The sequence below is a fragment of the Manacus candei genome, unplaced genomic scaffold, assembly GCF_025592945.1.
Source record: "Manacus candei isolate 608988 ecotype Guabito, Panama unplaced genomic scaffold, ASM2559294v1 h1tg000048l, whole genome shotgun sequence".
In the NCBI taxonomy this organism is placed as follows: Eukaryota; Metazoa; Chordata; class Aves; order Passeriformes; family Pipridae; genus Manacus; species Manacus candei.
The window spans coordinates 272,733-292,342 of NW_026138096.1; the positions used below are offsets into that span (position 1 = coordinate 272,733).

Sequence of the window (19,610 nt, forward strand, 5' to 3'; positions counted from 1 at the left end):
GATTTTATAACCTAGAGCATTTGCTGAATTCTGCTTTGTATTTTCCTCACAGCAATTGGAAGGACCCTCATTCCTCGTTATTTTAGCACTGTCTTTGAAGGAGGTGTAACAGACCTGTATTACATTCTCAAGCACTCAAAAGAGTCATACCACAACTCATCCATCACAGTGGACTGTGATCAATGCACCATGGTCACTCAGCATGGAAAACCTATGTTTACCAAGGTAACAGGGAAGACTCAATAAAGCATGTTGTTGGTTTTTGGCTTTCTTTTTCTTTTTTAGTGTGTATAAGGGTAAAAAATATTGGCTGTTGAATTTTTCTGGTAGACTGAGATTATTTCTAATACTGAAAACCCTTGAAGCCATTTAATTACTGTTTTCTATATTCATTATGTGACTGGAAATTTCTGTGGGTATCTTCTGCAATTCTCCCAGAAAGATTACAAGAGAAGCTCATAATGCCAAGTGGCCAGAACTATCAGTTTTATGTGAATTAAATTCAGCCTGCCCATCTCCTTTTCTCTGGGCTTGATTTTAAAACAACAGTGAGATTTCACATTTCTGCTACCTACCATATGGGATGGTATGCATTACATTTGATACTTACCTAGTACAAGGACTATAAATCTCTAGGAAAATAGTGATTTAATACAGTAGGATGCCAGCCCAAAGGGCAGTGAAGTCAATGGAAGGAGTCAATTGATTTAAACATGCTCTGGATCAGGCAGTTAGTGAATATTCAATATTTGTAATTGATAGTGACTTATCTTCATGCATAGACCACTTCTAGTCCTGTAATTAAACCAAGTACCATATATTTCTAAGAAATGGTACAAAGAGTGGAAAACAAAAATTAAAACAAAAAATTCCCTTATATTAAATAAACCAATAAAATGTTTTTCAAAATGGAAGTGTCCCTTTTAAGACATTAACAGGAAAAAATGATTTTCCATCTTGTACCTGTTCATCTTTAACCTTTCCATGGAGAAAAGAACAAAAGTAGAAGGGGTAGCAGGAGAAGATAGCTCATCCGTATTGCCCTTGGCCCGCAGGACTGTGGAGGTTTTAGTTTTAAGTCACTGGCTATTGACAGCATCATGACCAAGGTCCACATGGCTCAGGCTGTTTTAGCATGTGTGTGAGTCCCATCCCTTTGCGGAGTTTTCTTTGCCATCTTCCTGGCTCTTGGGGTAGGGCTCAAAGGAGAGGGAAAGGAAGCTGCTGGTGTGTGGTGCACTGGTGAGCCACAAAGTGTGTATTTAGTGGTGTCATTGTTCCAGCTCTCCCACCCCAGCCCCTGTGACTTATATAGACGTAAAAACAGATAGACAGAAAAGAGACCAGATATTCCTAGTAGCATTTCTTTGCTACCTCACTGCTCATGAGGAGCTGTGAGTGCTGGCCATATCCACCCCCATGTGCAGGGGACATGGCAAAGGTACACAGTAGCTACTTTTCTGCTGAGAACCCTAAAGCCATTTCTGTGTCATTTCCCTTTGTGTTAGCTTTAATGCAATATCAAATAAAAGGGGGTTGGTTTGGTTTTTTACTCAGTAAATACAGAACACTTTTCTCAATTCAATTAGTTTATTATACTTATCATGGCAGCACATGACAGTGTTGTTATCTTGGAAAGGAGGTTAACATCCAGCAAGTCAAAGACAGACTAGCAGCATGATCTGGGCTGGGTGTCCACCTCATGTCAGGGGGTCACAGTCACCTCCCATGGCACTGTCCTGCTGTGTGCAGTGGGTCTCTCTGCTGCAGCCCTGGCAGTGCTTCAGCCCTGATCTTTCTCTTGTAGATTCTGATATAAACATTTTTTGTCCCAGTAGCAAAATTCAGCAGGAGAAAAATTAGGAGTTTTTAATGCCTGTATGTTTAAAATATGACAGTTAGTAAGAGCATATTTGAAATAAAACACAGTAGTTAATAGAAAAGGGGAGAAGAGAATATATTACTCTTTCAGAAATAAGTTGGAGCCAAATGTTGTCTCAGCTGTGCATGTTTAACTTCTACCAGAGATACTGAGGGCACAGATCTTACCAAAGGTAAACTCCTACTGTCACAGCTTCGCTGGTGGAACAAAGCAGACCTCCTGTAGTAAGCAGCACTGCAATGAACTGTGTAGCTCCTGAGATCATGTCTGAATTTGACCCCGTGAAACTACCACGGGGGCAGTTTTTAATGCAAAAATACAAACTCTTTCAGTTTTACAAACAAATTCTATGCTGCAAATTCTAACCAACTTCAAACATAAGGGATTGAAACACCTCTCATTATGTACTGAATCAAGAATCCAGAGAGTCAAGAATCCAATGTATTTTATTCATTTCAACATTTTGCTAGTTAAAGCAACTCACTGCATACTGCAGTATTGGATGAATATGCAAAATGGCATTTCCATTTTTTTTTTCAAACAAATATGGCCAGAACATGCCTAGCAGTAAGAATCTGAATAGTTCAGCTTGTCTTTAGAGGGTAAGAGGTCCTTGTAAAGTGTCACACACTTAAAAATTGTTTTATCATGATATAAATAAACACTATAAATAATTTATAACAGTTCCATGGCATAAATAAAATGTGGTAAAAAACTGAAGCCAAGACCACCATGTTTGTTTACCTGGGAGATGCTCCATTTATTTTTCCAGGTAGAGGAAAGTTTTAGGAGTCCTCCTAAGTCTGTTTTCACTGTGTTTACTGACTCTCCAACTTTATGTGTAGGCAAACTGTTTTTCTGCAGCTAGCAATATTTATATTTCCCAATAGTTTGACTGAAGAGAGCTTTGCCTTCACCACTAAAGCAGTGAGCACTCCCTGTTTGAACCATTCTCTTCCTGCTCCCAGCAGTGGGGCCATCAGCTGGATTTTATAGGTGAAGCCCTTGAAACCCAGTGATTTTAATCCTTACTAATAATCTCAGGCACTGCCCAGATTTGTATAAGCTTTAGGCTTCTTTTCAAGCAACAACTCATGTTTGAGAAATGGTAGTTAATAAAGGGTGAAGACTTCTAAAGATATTTAGTGATAGGAGAGTGAGCCTGTGAGCAATAAGGCACAGGACCAAAGTTGGTTTTCATAGGAACAAGCAGTTGAAATTTCTACAATTAATAAGTGCAGTGAAGGGGTTAAAAAGCTATTGGTTAGTTTGAGAAATGTTCTTTTTTAGTTTTTTCCTGGCCTAGTCTAGAGCAACCACGTGATACACTGAATGCCTGCCAGCCTCTTTCTTGTTGATCCTCCGGAGACCATCTGTGCTGGGGGCATTGATTAGAGTGTGTCTGCTGGGATTACATCTTTTCTGTTGCCATGCCAACTAATCAGCTGATTTTGGTTACCACAGAAACAAAATGTCAGAGCTCACAGTACGGTAACATGAATTCAGCACAACAGAAAATGTTTTCTTAATTGGAGACTCTTTTGATTTTTTGGATTCTATGTAAAAGGCAGCTTTAAGAAAAAAAACCCTTTTAAAATAAGAACTGTGCCAATTCTATTGATTAAAGCAATGTGTAAAATTCTGCTCTACATAAGGAAATTAAATTCCTTTATAAGATGTATAAATTTTTAGCACTGTGATATGAGGAATGTGTTTCACTTTTTCTATTAAAATTTGTTAATGCCAGTACCTAAAACCTGTTAAGAGCTGAGGGGATTTGAGCTTAAGAGAAGAAATATTTGAAAAGCCACAGGTATTGTTATAAAAAATTGTTTTAAACTTGAAATATTTTCATGTTAACTAGTCAGTGACCAAGATCTTTGGCCTCAACATAGTTACATTAATACAAAGTGTTTTTCTTCAGTGAATCCTTATATGTGTGCATGTCTACCTCTGTGTAATTTCTCATCATAGTGCAGGTGATGTGAATATCAAAATCAGGGTCAAATGACAAAATAAGACACATTAAAAATTTGAAGGCATCACTAAGGTGTGTTCAAAAAGGCAAACCAGAACCTGTTGCAAGATTCTCCTTCACAGGTCTGCAGGAATTTGTCTGTATAGTATGCCTGTTAAAATTACCTACATGTTTTTACAGAAACAGCAAGGAAGAAAAACTATGATGATGTTAAGTGAACTGTTAACCAGAAAAGCCCCACACTGCCCAAGTGAGAGCTAGCCAAGCTTGAGCTGGGGCTTGTAAAAAGACTCAACAGACTCAACTGAATTTGGGATGGCTATTTTTCAATCAAATGCTAGCTGTATTAAAATTAAAGTTGCAGAAACCTTTTCTTTTGAAAGCCATTACACCCTGTTTCCACGATATCTATGTACCCTTAACTTGCAAGTTTACATCAGACAGGAGTTATGTCTAAATATCCAATTTAAAAAGAAATCAACAGCAGTAGTGGTTTATTTTCAAATCAGACATCATTTACGATACTCCACAGTACTCCTAGTCAAGATACCCTACTGGGCTTGTATTTTGCACCTTAAAGGAGACCACAACCACAATGTATTTTCCACATAAAATTGTGGACAGTTGTTTAAAAGTCCCCAGTAATTTATTCATTTTCGGGTAGTACCCACTTTCTGAATTTATTCCTCCCATATTTTCTGTTCCTTCTTAGACAAGACACATCACAAAGCTGCGTGAGCCATTTTCTGTGGAAGTAGCTCCATTGTCCTGGCTGAAACCTCTCCTCTGCTCCCCTCACTCTCAAACCTGCTTGGTGATGCAGCTCATACAGTCTGATGGCAGGCACCCCACCTGGCTTTCTTGGAAGGGGGGATTAACAAAAGTAGATAAGAAATGAAAAAAAAAAATAAACCCAAAACCAAAAACAAAACAGGACAAAATTCTTGGAAAAGACAAGAACACTTGGTAAAGACAAGGAAAAAAATAGGAAAAAAATCGGATTTGGCCACAGGCATTCAGGCCACTGTGTAATACAACTGGACATGAAAGAAAGGTTTATATGCCAGGCTGTTGTAAGGAAAGGGCAAGGTGCGGGAATGATTAGGAATGACTCGTTCAACAACTTGCCATCAAGTGCACACAGTCGCACCACAGTCACCTCCACTGCGAGGTTCAGTCATTAATTAGCAGTAGCGAACTGTGAGGGAAAGGGAATTGTTGCAATAAATAAGATTTAGCACACAATATTCTATGTTTGTGAAATGCTATAAAATCTATAGCATTATAAGTTACTGTCTCTGAAGTAAGGCAAATGAACTAATTTTCCCACATTTGTTTTTTCCCCCCCAGAGAACGAGAAACAATTAATCTAGCAGAGATGAGCAATAGAATACTGCTCTGATATTTTTGAATGTTGTTTAATCGGTGATACAATACCATTGAAAACAAAATTCCTGGGAATTTATTTCATGCATTTTTTGTATTCTAGGTATGCACAGAAGGACGTCTTATCTTGGAGTTTACTTTTGATGATCTTATGAGAATAAAAACATGGCACTTTACTATTAGACAATACAGAGAATTAGTCCCACGCAGCATTCTAGCCATGCATGTAAGTAATCCTTTATTCATTTGACCTAATGCAAAGAGATGAGATTAGGTTTATGAAAAACGCTAGCAAATTTCACACCCAAGTCAATTAACTGTAAATATTTTGGTTTGCCTGCAACTACGGCCATTTACAAGTCCTTTCATCACTCCCTTGCTCCTCAGTGCTCTAATATTGCCACTGTTGCTATGTTTCCATTCTGTTTTAGCATGTAATTTTCCTTTTAATCCCACTTGGTGGTCTGTATGATTTGGGTCCAAAATCTGTTCCTATTGATATGAACTACAGCAAAGTCAGTGAATTTTTATCATTGTAGGAATGAATTATATTTAGTCTTTAGATGAAGCAAACTGATGTTACCCTTGCATAGACAGAAGATAAGTAATTACCATATATTTACTTAGAAACCCTTAGAATTTTAAACCAGATCTTCTTTTTGTTCCACATTTCACGACTTTCTTTTGTAATTGAATGAGATCATACATAATGGAAATTAAAATATTAAATATTCTGCAAGTTGAAGATAAAAAATAAAAAGGTAAATCATGGAGAAACAAAGAACATAATCTCACTGACACTTTCAGTTCTGCACCATAGAAGCATTCCTCCTAGTAGTACCCCCATAAACAAAATCAATTGCAGGAGTATGTTTTTATAGAGGGTAAGAACACAGACCCAAAGATGTTCCTATATTTTGACATCAAGTTACTTAGATATCCATAGATAAAAATATATTCTTGGTGAGGAATTTTAAATAGCTTAAGCAGCCTGGACTTATTTCAAAGTCCTACTACAAGTCTGAAGAAAACATCTTCGAAAACCTGCCCCATCATTTCTGTCCCAGCGTTATCTGCTATTTTAAATGACTGATCAATCGAACTCTTCAACAGTATCCCATTAAGGGACGATGAGGATGGCCATAAGCGACATTATGTATTTAGGAGGCTTCCACAACTCAGAGTGGAAGCAGGTTAGCCAGAAACCAGGAGGTATTAATTTTAATAATGAGATTGATCTAATTTTAAAGAGGAGGTTGGTCTCACTGGTAAAGCTCCTGGCTAGGGTCAGAGAAGGACAATACTCGCATTTTGCCTGTTTAATCCTGGGAAAATAACTTGGATCAGAAGTGTTCTCCAGCCTGTGCTTAATGTCACCTGCGTGGTGAGCTCTGCTGAAGGTGCCTTGATGAGATCTTTCTGCTGCAATTTCTCACTCACAAAAAGAAAGCAATACCTTTTTTGTTCCTCCCTTTTTCTATTTAGTCTTCTGGGACTCCCAGCCAACAAATAGAAGGCTCAAAGTGTACTGCAATCCCCCAGGAAGCTCTTTGGTGGGGCCATGCTCACTTACATGACCAGACCTCCTAGGTCTATCTTTTGAATGGGCAGGGACCAAAGGAAGATATTGGAAAACAGTCTTTATTCTGCTCCTATTTTGTAAGGGTTTTATTTTCCTGTGCATACAGAGCTCTAGCCTACTACATAAATTTAGTATCAATGTGCAATTTTCCCATAGAATTGGCACTGCTTTTCAGAGAACTCTCCCTGTATTCCACTAAGGACATAGAAAAAACCAAAACGACAAAAAGCAAAGTGAAAATTCTTTTTTCCTTTGTTGTTTAGGCACAAGACCCTCAGGTGCTGGAGCAGCTGTCCAAAAACATCACTCGAATGGGTCTGACAAACTTCACCCTCAACTACCTCAGGGTAAGCATACCATAGCTGATGATTATTGTGAGCATTTTTTAAAAGTTACTGTTAGCTTTGAGTCAAGGTAATGAGAGCAGAGCCTTTGGTGGTCAGGTACAAAATTGACCTAACCCTTAATAAGGGTGAAGGAAAAACACAGGCACTGTAGTAGAGATGTAGCTGATAACAATATACCGTTAAAAAGGCTAAGAATTTTATTATGGAGTCCAAGCCATATTTGAGTAGCCCTGTTTCTTAACAGTCTTTTTTCTCAGTTTTGAATAATGGCTTTATTTTACAGTAAGTAAAACATTCCCACCATTTTTCCTTTCTGCTTCACTGTTCCTGAGAAAATGGCAGATAATTCTTATTAAAAACTGCCTGTATTCTCCAGCCTTTTCTACCTCCCCACCTTTCCCAGACAGAGGCAGGGCTGAAGGGAAGCTCAGCTGCAACCCTGTTTGCAGCAGTCCCTCAAAACAGTCTTCACTTCACATGCCTCTGGGAGTCTGAGCTTCCTCCTCAGCCTTGCGCTGAATCAAGTGTGGTTTTTACGATTAAATAATGCATTTGTTCCCATTGCTTTTTGACCCTTAAAGTGCATTCAAAGTTTGAATGTTTATTTTTATTTTTGAAAGTATTCCCCGGTGTGGGTTTACAATACATACACTGAAATACAGATTTGTAGAGTTCATATTTCAAGGTTAAAATTCAGATTTTTCCTATTTCTAGGCATGCCATCAGTAGATAAAATGAGGCAAATTGCTTGATGATACACTAAGCTAATTTGGACAAGAGTATCTGGTTTTATTTCTTTTAATTGTGTGAGTCATTAATCAAGACACTTTTTAAAGATAACAATAACACTAGAAAATGCAGTTATTTTCAGCCTACTGTAGAGCTGTACTTGAGTCTATATTTTAGCTGTACTTCATTCAGTTCTGTGAACCCTTTACTACCTTCCCTATGGATGGATGGAGTCCTACCCCCAGTGTGTCTTGAACTCCAGGGGAGACAGTGTGCAGAACTGAGATGTGTGGTGAGATTTCTCTCACTGAATCCCTACAGTTTATAAACAGCCTGTAGCTGTACTTACTTACTGTCCCAATAGGATAAGCCATTGCTGATTTTTGCTTATGTGGTGTTAGTGCAAAAGTTACCATTCAAATTATACCCTAAGTTGGACAGGTCTGTTGTAGCATAACTGAAAGAAGAATACTGTGTAAAACCTCAGAAGAATAAATAATACATTGCATTAGAAGTTTTCCATGTGTAAATGTAAGAATGACACATTTACATGAAGCACATTGGATTCTTGTGGTTAGTTTAGTTTGTGGTTTGGTACAGAGAGCAGCCCCTGTGCTTTGGCAACAAGCCTACAGCCACACTGTTATTGTCACCTGGTGGGGCATCCTAGAGCATATTCTACAGAAAATCCCACTGGGAATTCCACCTCAGTCATGGCAAGTTTTGCTTTACAGCCTAGTGGCAAACTGGGCAGCAAGTGGCTGGCTCAGGTACGCTATTTCTGTGGTTTTTTTACAAATTGTCCAGTGGTACAAGGCACTGATCCTCTTCTGAGGTCTTTGATCCCCTTGGCACGAAGGGACACACTGTCGAGTGCTTAGGCTGACACACACCAGTTGCAGGACTCTGTAGCTGTCCTCCATGAGGCTTGGAGGGCCATGCTGGATTCTCAGCACTACCTCTATCACTGACCTCTTCTGGGTGCTTTGTGGTATAGTCTGTGATTGCTGAATGTGACAATGCAAATGACAGAGGCAGGATTCCTGTTAAGAGGCAGCTGGCATCAGGTACCAATGCTGCTACCTCTGTCAGCATCAAAAAGAAGCACGAAAGGAAGAGGGGGAGGCAGGAAAAAAAAACTCAGAAGAAGAAAACTGAGATCAAGATAAGCACTAGGGACATGACCAGTGAAGTGGAAGGGGATGAAAAGATGAAGTTTTACTTTCTTTCTTCTTCCAGACCCAGACATTAGGTCTCTGGGTGCAAAGCTTCCTCTGACTCCTGCTGTGGTGATTCCAAGAGGAAATTTTTTTTTCCCAAGCTGGTCTTTACATTTCTCTTTTTCTCATAGTGAGGAATTGGTAATTCTGTTCTTTTTTTCAGATGTTCAGCTCATCATGGCTTGTATTACATGGTGTATTTCCATTTTGATTTGCTTCTTTCCCAATTACTTTCCTCTGTTAATTTTAACACAAAAATCTTTTCTGAGGTCAGGACTGTAAAATCATGCACTAAAATAATGTGGTAAATGTACCTAGCTTTAAGGTGTTCTGCTTTGTGTTTTTTAAAGTCAGCATTTTATGATATTTTATGATATTTTATTCAGCTTTCGCAGTGTTTAGTAATTAGCACTGTTACATCGTTTTGAATAAAGATCAGAAACTAAGCATAAAAATTATTTTCTTTTTTTTTTTCTGCTGCACACAGCAAAGGCTTGTGATACTCATAAGCCAAGACTTCACTGATGGGTGGAATTAATCATTTTTATTCTCTAACGTGCACACAGCAGCAAGCTGTGCTGCAGTTTCTTTAAAGGAAGAATTTAAACCTGGATTTCAGATGGTTGTGATATAAAGGCAGAGCCTGTGTTTTCTGGACTCTAGACATCACAGAATGCTAAATCATTGCTAGTTGGGATAATTGCAGTTGCTGGCATGTAAACCTCCATTCCTGAGTGCCACATGCCTGTAGAGCCACAGCTTTGGATGTGAGCCCTGGTTTGTCTTCATTCACTCCAAGTAAAGCTGTCCAGCACAGAAGAACATTGATTTGTAAATCATATTTAATACAAATTTAAAATATATCTTCTTGGAACCTGGAAATGAAATGTTTTATCCTATGTCAATTGCCAAATGCTCTTTTTCTCTGTTTTATCTGGCTCTGTATAAAACCATAGGCTTCCTTTCTTTCTAGTTACGAGTTTGTTTTGTTCCAGAATAATTGATTACCTCATCAGTGGGGTCAGTGTACTTTGCTGTAGCTGCTGACTAGCAGTCGAATAGGCTGTCTCAGAAATAATGAGGTAAACATTGTAGGTTTAAAATTAGTATCAAGATTTTTAAAATGTAATTTCTCATCAAGTCATCAAGTAGTAGATATTAAGAACTATCAGATAATAAGGCCAAGACCTAGAGCCTAGTCTCAGTCAGTAGGAGTCCAGGAACAAACAGGAATCCTGTACGGAGTTTGAAGATGGAGATAACATTCAGAAGAACAGTTTCCATTGAGCTAGAATAATTCAGTCCCCCCATGTTACCTTATTTTTTTCTCTGTAATTTTTTAGTTGCTGAGCTATTTTATTTAGATCTTCAGTGCATAACGGATTTGAATGTACTCTAAAAACAATAGCTTTAGACTAGCAGCAGTATTCATAATTTGGAGCTTGGATATTTCTTGCATTTATTCTCCTAAAATTTCTGACATTATAAAAAAGTCAGCCCCTATTGTCAATTGGACTACCTGGCATGAGCTTTGAAATACAGTTGTGTCTTGCCCAGCTGGTTTTCAAAATTTGTCTCTTCTTTCTTGCACTGGCTGGGCTGGAGTGATTTCTTGGACCTCTACCCCAGATCTATCTATTGCATCCTCCCCACACTGTGGTCTGCTCTGGTAGCCACTTTATTGATGTTAATGGAGTCAAATCTGCATCTGCCCTTTGCAAAGTTAGAGCTAGTGTGGCAGAGCACTCCTGCTCTGTGTCAGGAGAGGTATGTAGGCAGGGGAATGCACACTCCCATTTCCCTTTACATCCTGTATGACTGTTAACCAAGGCTTATCTGAGCTACAAATTATCCAATTTGTTTTCTATATAAACCAATAATAAGGTGTTACTATTGCTATACAGAGGACAATATTTTCTGAGTCCTCACTTTCACTAATTTAGTTCCTCACTAGACACTTTTGGATTTCTTCTGCTAGGAGAATTAATGTGAGTTATTTAATGGGACACAATTTTCTTAAGACACTACTTACATTGCAAACAAAAGCCATTTGTATGTATACCCATTGTGTACACAAAACTTTCTTTTGCACATGCAAAATAGACACATATGCAACATGTTTCCATTAATGTACAGGGCAATTTGATTTTCTAAATATGGTTTCATGCATAGAAAAGATGAGCTCAAATCATTTTGGAGCTATTTTGCTTCTTATATGTAACAGTTTATGACAGCTATCTGGTCAGTATTTTACAGCTGTTGGTGTATCTTCAGTGAAGAAGGAGAAAGTTTACATACGAGCATGTTAACGATGCAAAGTTAGTTACCTGGGGGATAAGAAATGCTATATTTATAGTCACTCATGCCATATGAATTCATTTCCTTTTGCAAGTTACAGTACAGAGGCCCAAACACATGCAGTGCACAGGATGACTAGCCCTCACTCAGTAGTGAGTGCTTCAGTGCTACTGCTTTTCTGCCATTCTGCCATTCTGGAAGTGGTGGATTCACCATCCCCACAAGTATTTAAAAGACCTCTAGAGGTGGCACTTAGGGACATGGTTTAGTGGTGGCCTTGGCAGTTACTGGTTGGAACCAATGATCTTTCCCAACCTAAATGACTCTTATGATTTTATCTCAGCTGCAAATGTTAATGGCTGCATGGCTTCTACCAGCTGAAGAGGCACTGTCATTCCCTGTGCACACATGTGGCATTGAGGCACGTGGATGAGCCCTGGGGGAGTCTGAGGGGTCAGCTAGGGGGAAGTGGCCATTCTTAGAAAACAAGGGTCTGATTTTGCAGAGCAATTAGGATTTCATGTTGTCCCAAATACTAATAACAGAACTACTACTGTTGGCTGTAGTCTGATGTCTCAGGCTAGCTATAGCTATATAGCTATATAGTTGAAAAAGGAGCAGATCTTGTCTCTGGGAACACACTGGTGAAAATGTTTTTTCCATGACTGAGTACCACAGTAAGGCTTGGGAGCAGGGGCAGTTTGTTAAAGCACCATTGGGTTACTCTGAACTTACTCTTTCTTGTTCTGCAGTCCTCTGCTTCATGCTTCTGCCATGTTTCTGTGTCTTCAGTAGCTATGAATGAAGTCCTACACCTGGGAACTTCATTTACTCCATGCTGTGCACTGACTGGGGGGTGTTGGGTAAACAGAGTATGTGTTCATGTAGCAAGATGTTATATCCTAATGGATGTGAATAAGTTCTATTAAGGGTTCACAAGCACTCAAAGGAGAGGGTTTGGATCATTTAATCGTTCCAGAGATTTTCATATGAAAGCTGTCAAAATTTTAAAGAATCCTCTGAACTGTAGATGCTGAAAGCAGACACAACATTTTCTAGAATTAGTTCCTAATAAATGATGGAATTTTTCAATCTAAACCAATCCAACTTGGGGCAGTTTTCCCCAGGAAAATGCAATCAAAACCAGAGGATTCACACAGAAGGATTCAGATGACTATAGCTGGCTATCCATAATCTATTTCTGCCAACTATAATTAGTCGTTAGGTTTTCACTTTTTTAATAAAGACACAGAACGGTTATATCGAGAGTTACTGCATCATAAACATGAAAGATCACATAAAATGATACAGTAATTTTTTTAACAAAGAAATCATCAAGATGGCATGAGTGGGACAAGAGAACAGAAATCAGAGAGTTGCAGAAGATTGGACAGGTAGAGAATGAGGCACCAACTTAGAAATGTTCTGAAGAGAAGATAGAATCTGAAGCAATCTCTGTTAGAACACGGGTTGGAAAGATAACATTCATATTGTTAGAAATAACAGTGGTGTGCTTTTCATCCATTGATTTCTAGCATTTTGCTAAAACAAATGGGAAAATTATGGCATGTGAGAAGCAAAAAAAAAAAGATGGAGGAAACCCAAGAGCATTTAAAAAAATCAGACAGTAATTTTAAACCACACTTTGGAGAGTATAGTGAGCTGGTACAGTAGTGTCCACTTCTGCTTCTCCTGACTTGGAAACAGATTTTAGTGTCTGTGGATATCAGGAATTTCAGAAGTCAGTGAAAAGTGGGGAAAGGGAACAGAGCACAAGAAACAAAAGATATAAGAGAACGAACTGGGATTTTAGCATAAATGGCATATTTTGCCAGTATTCTGGAGATGGTAATAGCCAGTCATAGAATCACAGAATCAGCCAGGTCAGAAAGGACCTCTGAGATCATCAAGTCCAACCCTTGGTCCACTCTGCTGTGGTTACTAGACCATGGCACGAAGTGCCACATCCAGTCTCATCTTAAAAACCTCCAGCAATGATGAATCCACCACCTCCCTGGGCAGCCCATTCCAAAGCCTGATTACTCTCTCTGTAAAGAATTTCTTCCTAATATCTAACCTAAGCCTCCCCTGGCAGAGCTTAAGACCATGCCCTCTTGTCTTACTGATAGCTGCCTGGGAGAAGAGACCAACCCCCACCTGGTTACAACCTCCTTTGAGGGAGTTGTAGAGAGTGATGAGGTCTCCCCTGAGCCTCTTCTTCACACAAAGAGCACTACGAGGCTCATGGGTATCAGTTAAGTAGAAAATGTGTGTGTCTATGAACACAAGCTGGCTACCATGCCCACTGGACAGACAAACTCACATGACCTTTAAAATAAAATTAAGGTCTGGACTAACGAGAATGGAAGGATGATAATCAGCGATGTGAGTCCTTGAAGCATCCATGGGTAAGAAATCAGAATGAAGTTATGTTGGAGCAGTTTAAAATTAAAAATGTCAGAAGGGTAAAAGGGAGAAAAAGAGAGACAAAGACAAAGCACTAGTCATACAAAAACAAGCTGCAAGATTTGAAATAATAATGTTATTTCAGAAAAGAAAAAAGATGAAGTAAAAAGTCCAAGAACACAGCCACAGGCTCTCTTTTTAGAAGACCAAATTAAAACTTGGACTAGTATGCAGTGCCGTCATAAATAATAATAACTATTAATTAAGTTTAGGAATGAGACCTGCAGAGGTACAATTTGTCTGAAGACCTGAAAATGCCAAAACCAGCTTCTTGTTCAAAGCAATGAAAACAGCAAAAAATTTAATTAGTTGTTTAATATTGAATATCCATGGGTATTTGGTGCAAATTGTTATGCAGGGAGGAGTGGGTGCTCAGGAGAGGTCAAGAAATAGGCATTAATGCAAAGCTGGTGGTTCAAATCTTTGTTCTTGGAAGGAGTTGTTTTAGAATCTGAAATATTTATAGTGGAAAGCTTATGGCAGCCCTAAAGTTTGCTCTTCATCTGGAAAGGTAGTCCTATAGCCCACTCACTCATGTTTTTCATCTTCATAAAGATCATTTCATGGTCTATTGTGATATCACAAGCAACTAGCTCATATAACCTTTTTAAATAATTTTCTATATGTAGTTAACTTTACTGGTTAGCCTGCTTTTCCCTTCCCCTTCCTTTGCCACTCTTTCTGTAGGTAAAACAGCATTATTGCTTACCTCTCTCTGCTCAAGAGACCTTCTTTCATGCATCTCAAAATAAAATTTGATTTTCCATATCTACATATGTTGGAGGATTTCTTTGGACTCTTGAGATTGATCCTATTTCTAAGATGTTCCTGAAAATCTCTTATCTTTCTTGTGTGATACCCTGATCCTTGTCTTTATGGAGGATACCTCCCCACTTTGTCACTTCAGTCTGTCCATATACTTCCACTTTTTAATTTGTAATCTTGCCATTTTATATTCACAACAGAAACCCTAAATACCAAAATCTGACTCTAAGCAGTAAAATAGTTTAAAGACTATTAGACTGGGTCTGTGTGGGTTCTAGAGATTGACACACAGAAAGCTAAATTTGTCTTGCAGTCACCTCCCTGTAAGCACTGCTGGAGCCAGGTCAGGAGACTGATCTGGTGAAAAAAATTAATCTAATCCTTTCCACCTAAATTATGACCATTCTTATTAGCTCCACAAGTGCTACTTGTGCTGCGCACACAAGAGCACAGCAATATGGATTTGTACCAACTGGCACCTGTCTTGAAGTCAGACCTCATCTCCAAATTTGCCAGCACCCATACAAGAAGACAAGAAAGTGCTGGGGAATCCTACAGATTAAGTACAATTCTGTAAAGCTGTAAATTTCCCTTTCTTACTTCTGGATCTGAAACATTGTGTTGATTGTGTCTGACCTATTATGGTTTCGCACTGCTATAAATATGTTCACTTCGTTAGAGTGACTACTGACTTCCAGTGGTAGAATTCAGAGTAGACTCTTGCTCAGAACAGATTACCTTAAATGACAAAACTTGAATTCAAAACAAAATAAGCAGAAAGAGAAAATTTTGATCTTCTGCATTGCTTTTGAGTGAAAAACAAAATTTTATATATATACGTATGGTTGTAAATGGAATATCCATTTTTGTAGGTATTCTATGAACCGTACTGTTTAGTAACTTTGCAATTAATTGCCAATATTCTCCATCTGTACTAACCTGTTGGAAAACTTCAGTAAACTTGTTCACTGCTGTATATACACATAAATGAATACTGGTGTCCATCAGTTAATGTGCAAATCTGTGCATTCCTTTTGATTTCCAGGCATACTTTCTCTTGATATTAAAGGGAGTATCAACAGGTGTACAAACTAATAAACAGAAGCCCATGATTTTGTGTTCACCCTGCCTGAGACAGACCCACAGGATGTAATGAGGAGAATCTCTAGGCAGTGTCAATGAGCAAAGGTGCTGGACCAGACCTGTACTGGTGCACAGATAAGGCTTGTAAGCAGAGTGCAGGGAGAAGACATTATCAGAATTATAGCACAGGATTCATCTAAATTGTGTCATTTCCAGTGCTGTGTTCTACATGGCTAGAAAAACTGTGCTATGTTAAATATTCCTTCCTACTCCGAATTGTTTCCTGTGCCCTCTTACCTTTTCTATTTGGTGTTGGTGCCTCACCATTACTCATAATAAGGTAGTTTGTTAAACAAAGATCCAGTTCAACATCCATTAGCATCAATGGATATATCTCCTTTGATCCAAATGTCATCTCAGAGTTTTTCATTTATTCAGAGGTCTTTTATACACATAAAATCCAATTTATTGAAATTAATTTCTCCATTCCTTTAGGCGGTTTTAGCCAAGAAAATGCCATGCTTCATGAACAACAACAACAACAAATGGTTACTTTTATTGCTTTTTTTGTTGTTATTTTGTTTTGGAGTTTTGTGACAAAAGAAAATTAACTTGATTAACCACGAACTATATAGTTGTTAGGTGAGCCCAAATGAACAAATATCAGCTTGGGAATCTGATTTGAAGAAAGGGTTTAAGAATAGAAAAGAATGAAGGAATACAAAAGAAAAGAGCTTTCATAGCAGAACAGAGAATTTTCTCATTTTATTAATCATTCAGGCAAAACTTAGAGCTGATTTAATTAAAGGACTGTGCACCATTTCTACCCAAGATATGATTTTACATAAAATAAGTATAAACCACATGAAAACAAAACCCACAGCAGTATTCCCTAGCTGAAATTTTATAGCATCTTGTTTATAAAGCAAGGATTGGACCCAGTCATGCTGGATCAAAATCTTCAAAGAAAACAGAAGCACTGTTTAAACAGAATGGTATTGGTGATGAGGCAGAGATCACAGTACTCTCTGGAGCAGACCTTGTCTCATTCTGGTGCTTTGCTGCTTCAGCTTCATCAGGAGTATTACCACTGTATACCACAAGGTAATGTAGATCTCAAGTCTATAAGAAAGCAGAGGTTTCTTTCTAGGGAGTTACCAATTTTATTCAAAGTAATGAAATTTAAAATGGAATAATCTTTTGATAGTGATATGCAAAGGAAGGAAGGAAGTAAATTTCAGTCTTCTAAACACTATATGAGACCTTTTCACTGATTAGCTTTTGACAAGTTGTATTAGAGCTATGGTGTAATTTGAAATATTATAGTCTATTTAATAGCAAGTTTCTATTTTATAACTCTCCCAACATCATGTTGGTATTCTAGTGTATCCTTGGATGCCTTACTGATTTTCTTTCATAGTGTGTGAGATGAGATGTTCAGCCTTACAAAGGAGACTATGTCATATATTCTATTGATAAGTGCCTTTGAACAATGTAATTTTAAAAATGAATTAATTTTATTAAAATAATTGCAGTAAGAAACAGGACATGAAATACTGCTTTCTCACTATTATAGTTAAGAGTGTAAGGAGAATGACAAATGATTCAGAACAAAATGTATATTCTTGGAGTCTTTCAATGTTATCACCAAAATCATATCCATGATACTTTTTGTTTCTTTTCTGCACCTTCTTGGTGTCTAATTGTATTTTGAAGACCATCTGGTCTCTTTATTTCTCAGCTTCCTCAAATTCTTTCTAGTTTAATCTATGGATAAGTTGATTCTTGTGGGCTTATTTTAATATTTAGATTCCTACTGTGGACCACTTTGCTACCTGAAGTAAGTTTTCTGTTGCCATAATAAATGGTAAGGAAAATTTCTGCTTTGAATCACACAAGTATACAAGCTGGAATAACATCTCAGAAAGTAGTGACCTTCCTCCAGAGTGACATAAGCGGGTGCAAAGTTTCTCCCGTGGTATTTATATATTTCATTACCTTTAGAAATACAAGGCATGAACACTATCAGACTAATCACAGCAGCAAAGGGTATGTGGACACTGTCATAGTCTGACCTCCAAGGCTTGCTCCCAAGCCTCTGCTAATCAGGCCAGTTCTGCTGAGATCACAGGGAGCAACCAAGCAGTTCTCAAGACTCTTCTGAGTACAGATCCAGTTTAGAGGGAAAAGGCTGCCTCCCTTATAGACCAAAAAAACCACAAAGTCTTCAAGAACTTTCTTTTTCTTTTTCACTGACACTGCAGCAGGGATTAGAAATTAGAAATACATGAAGCAAGAGGAAAAACAGCAGAAAGCAAATCTACCCACATAAGCCAAAGTACTGTAGCCCCCAAGGGGACTTGAGAATGATGCTGTCTATGAAGATGCTATCACTTCTCTACTTACACTGTCCTCCCACATTTCTTGCATCAAATTCTGTTAAAGACCACTTCCTTAAAGAGGAAAGAAAACCAGAGAAATCATTGAAAGGATCTAAATATAAAACAAAATACTTTTTCAATAGTGATTGGTTTGGAGTGATATTTTAGGCTTTTTTTCTCTCCATTTCCTTGAAGTAAAATTAAGGAAAGCAGTGTTTCTTGATACCTGCTATGAAGGCTGTTACTGGTCCTTGATAATACCTTTGTGTAAGTGGAAGTTGTGGCTGTACTTCTCAAGATGGATGAATCATGTCAGCTTTTACCCCAACTCATATTCTCGTATGAACCTAAAGGGAGCTTACATTTTTAACTTCTAGTGTTTGATTTCATTGTTCAAAGTTTTTTTCTTTTTTTTCTTAGTTTCTTTCTGAACAAAAATTAGATTAGAAAGAACTTCAAAGGATATCAACTGCAAGAGGGTTGTTGATTTCAGTAGAATTACACCAAGTTATAAAAAAATCAGGTCAAAACAGGGGAAAAAGAGGAGAAGTAAATGCATTTAATATTCTTCAGACTTGCTTTGAAAAGTGTTTAAAAGTTGATCTGCTTACATTTTTCTCACACTTGTTTTTTTGGGTACATGAATATATGCTTTCCCTAACAATTAATACAATTCGTCTTTGCTCAGCTTTCTACTAGTAAGGCTGGAATCAAGTTCTTGAGACAGTGTCTGAGGTTAGTTATGGATGCAGTTCAAAGAGCTATTCATCTACATCTGTAATCATGGAAGATGATATATATAAAGGAGAAAACAACCATTTGTCATCATAGTCTAGCTTAAAGATGGTCTGTGCCTTAGGGATAAGGCAATATGAGCGGTTCTTCTCATTAGCTACTTCATTCCAATCTGGAGGAGCTGTTAGAAGCATCCATTTACTAACACTCAACTCTCTGTGTTTTAATAAATACAGCTGTATGAATCTATAGAATATCATAGGAATTGATATTGTGCAGAAAACACCTTTGGTGATGAACAATCAACCTTCTGCTTGGCAGAGCTCTAAAAAATTAAACAAAACCCAGAAGGGATTAATCTATGATTATTTTTGGGGTTTTTGCTTATCATATAGATATTTTGTATGAATATAAAATTTTGTGTTTTCCTCAGTTTAGTTGGAAAAAAACACCCCTATAATTGTTGGCCGGTTTAGGCAGTGTGTTACTGTGGCAATGGGAAAGTCTAGGGAGTGCATCTGTGGTTGGTTATCAGTGTTAAACACCTTGAATAAATTGCATAGCATCAGAAAAACCAGATGACTTCAGCCATCCAAAAAGTACAAGAAAATACATTGCCTGCAGCCTCTTGCAGCTATTATAAAATGGAAATAATTATGGAGAGGGGAAAAAAGTTCATCCATGTACATTTGCTATAGTATATGTCCATGTCAGCATTGAAAATGTGCCTGAAAGTTCTAGCATAGTAAAGCCATTTC

The 19,610-nt window shown here is 37.9% G+C and overlaps 1 protein-coding gene and 1 long non-coding RNA gene across 11 annotated transcripts in view; one reads left to right on the plus strand and one right to left on the minus strand.

The window, feature by feature from the left end:
• Nucleotides 1-19,610, plus strand: part of LDB2 (LIM domain binding 2) — a 304,168-nt gene that overhangs the window by 250,293 nt on the left and 34,265 nt on the right. For all 10 annotated transcript variants that reach the window (XM_051798468.1, XM_051798471.1, XM_051798465.1 and 7 more), the window contains 3 exons: nucleotides 53-225; nucleotides 5,350-5,472; nucleotides 7,092-7,175. In XM_051798468.1, the coding sequence (XP_051654428.1) occupies nucleotides 53-225; nucleotides 5,350-5,472; nucleotides 7,092-7,175 (380 nt within the window). The remainder of the gene's footprint in view (nucleotides 1-52; nucleotides 226-5,349; nucleotides 5,473-7,091; nucleotides 7,176-19,610) is intronic.
• The window catches only part of LOC127476075 (uncharacterized), a 108,120-nt gene continuing 101,294 nt past the window's right edge, over nucleotides 12,785-19,610 (minus strand). The window contains exon 6 of the long non-coding RNA XR_007906465.1: nucleotides 12,785-18,189. This is a non-coding gene — a long non-coding RNA (uncharacterized LOC127476075). The remainder of the gene's footprint in view (nucleotides 18,190-19,610) is intronic.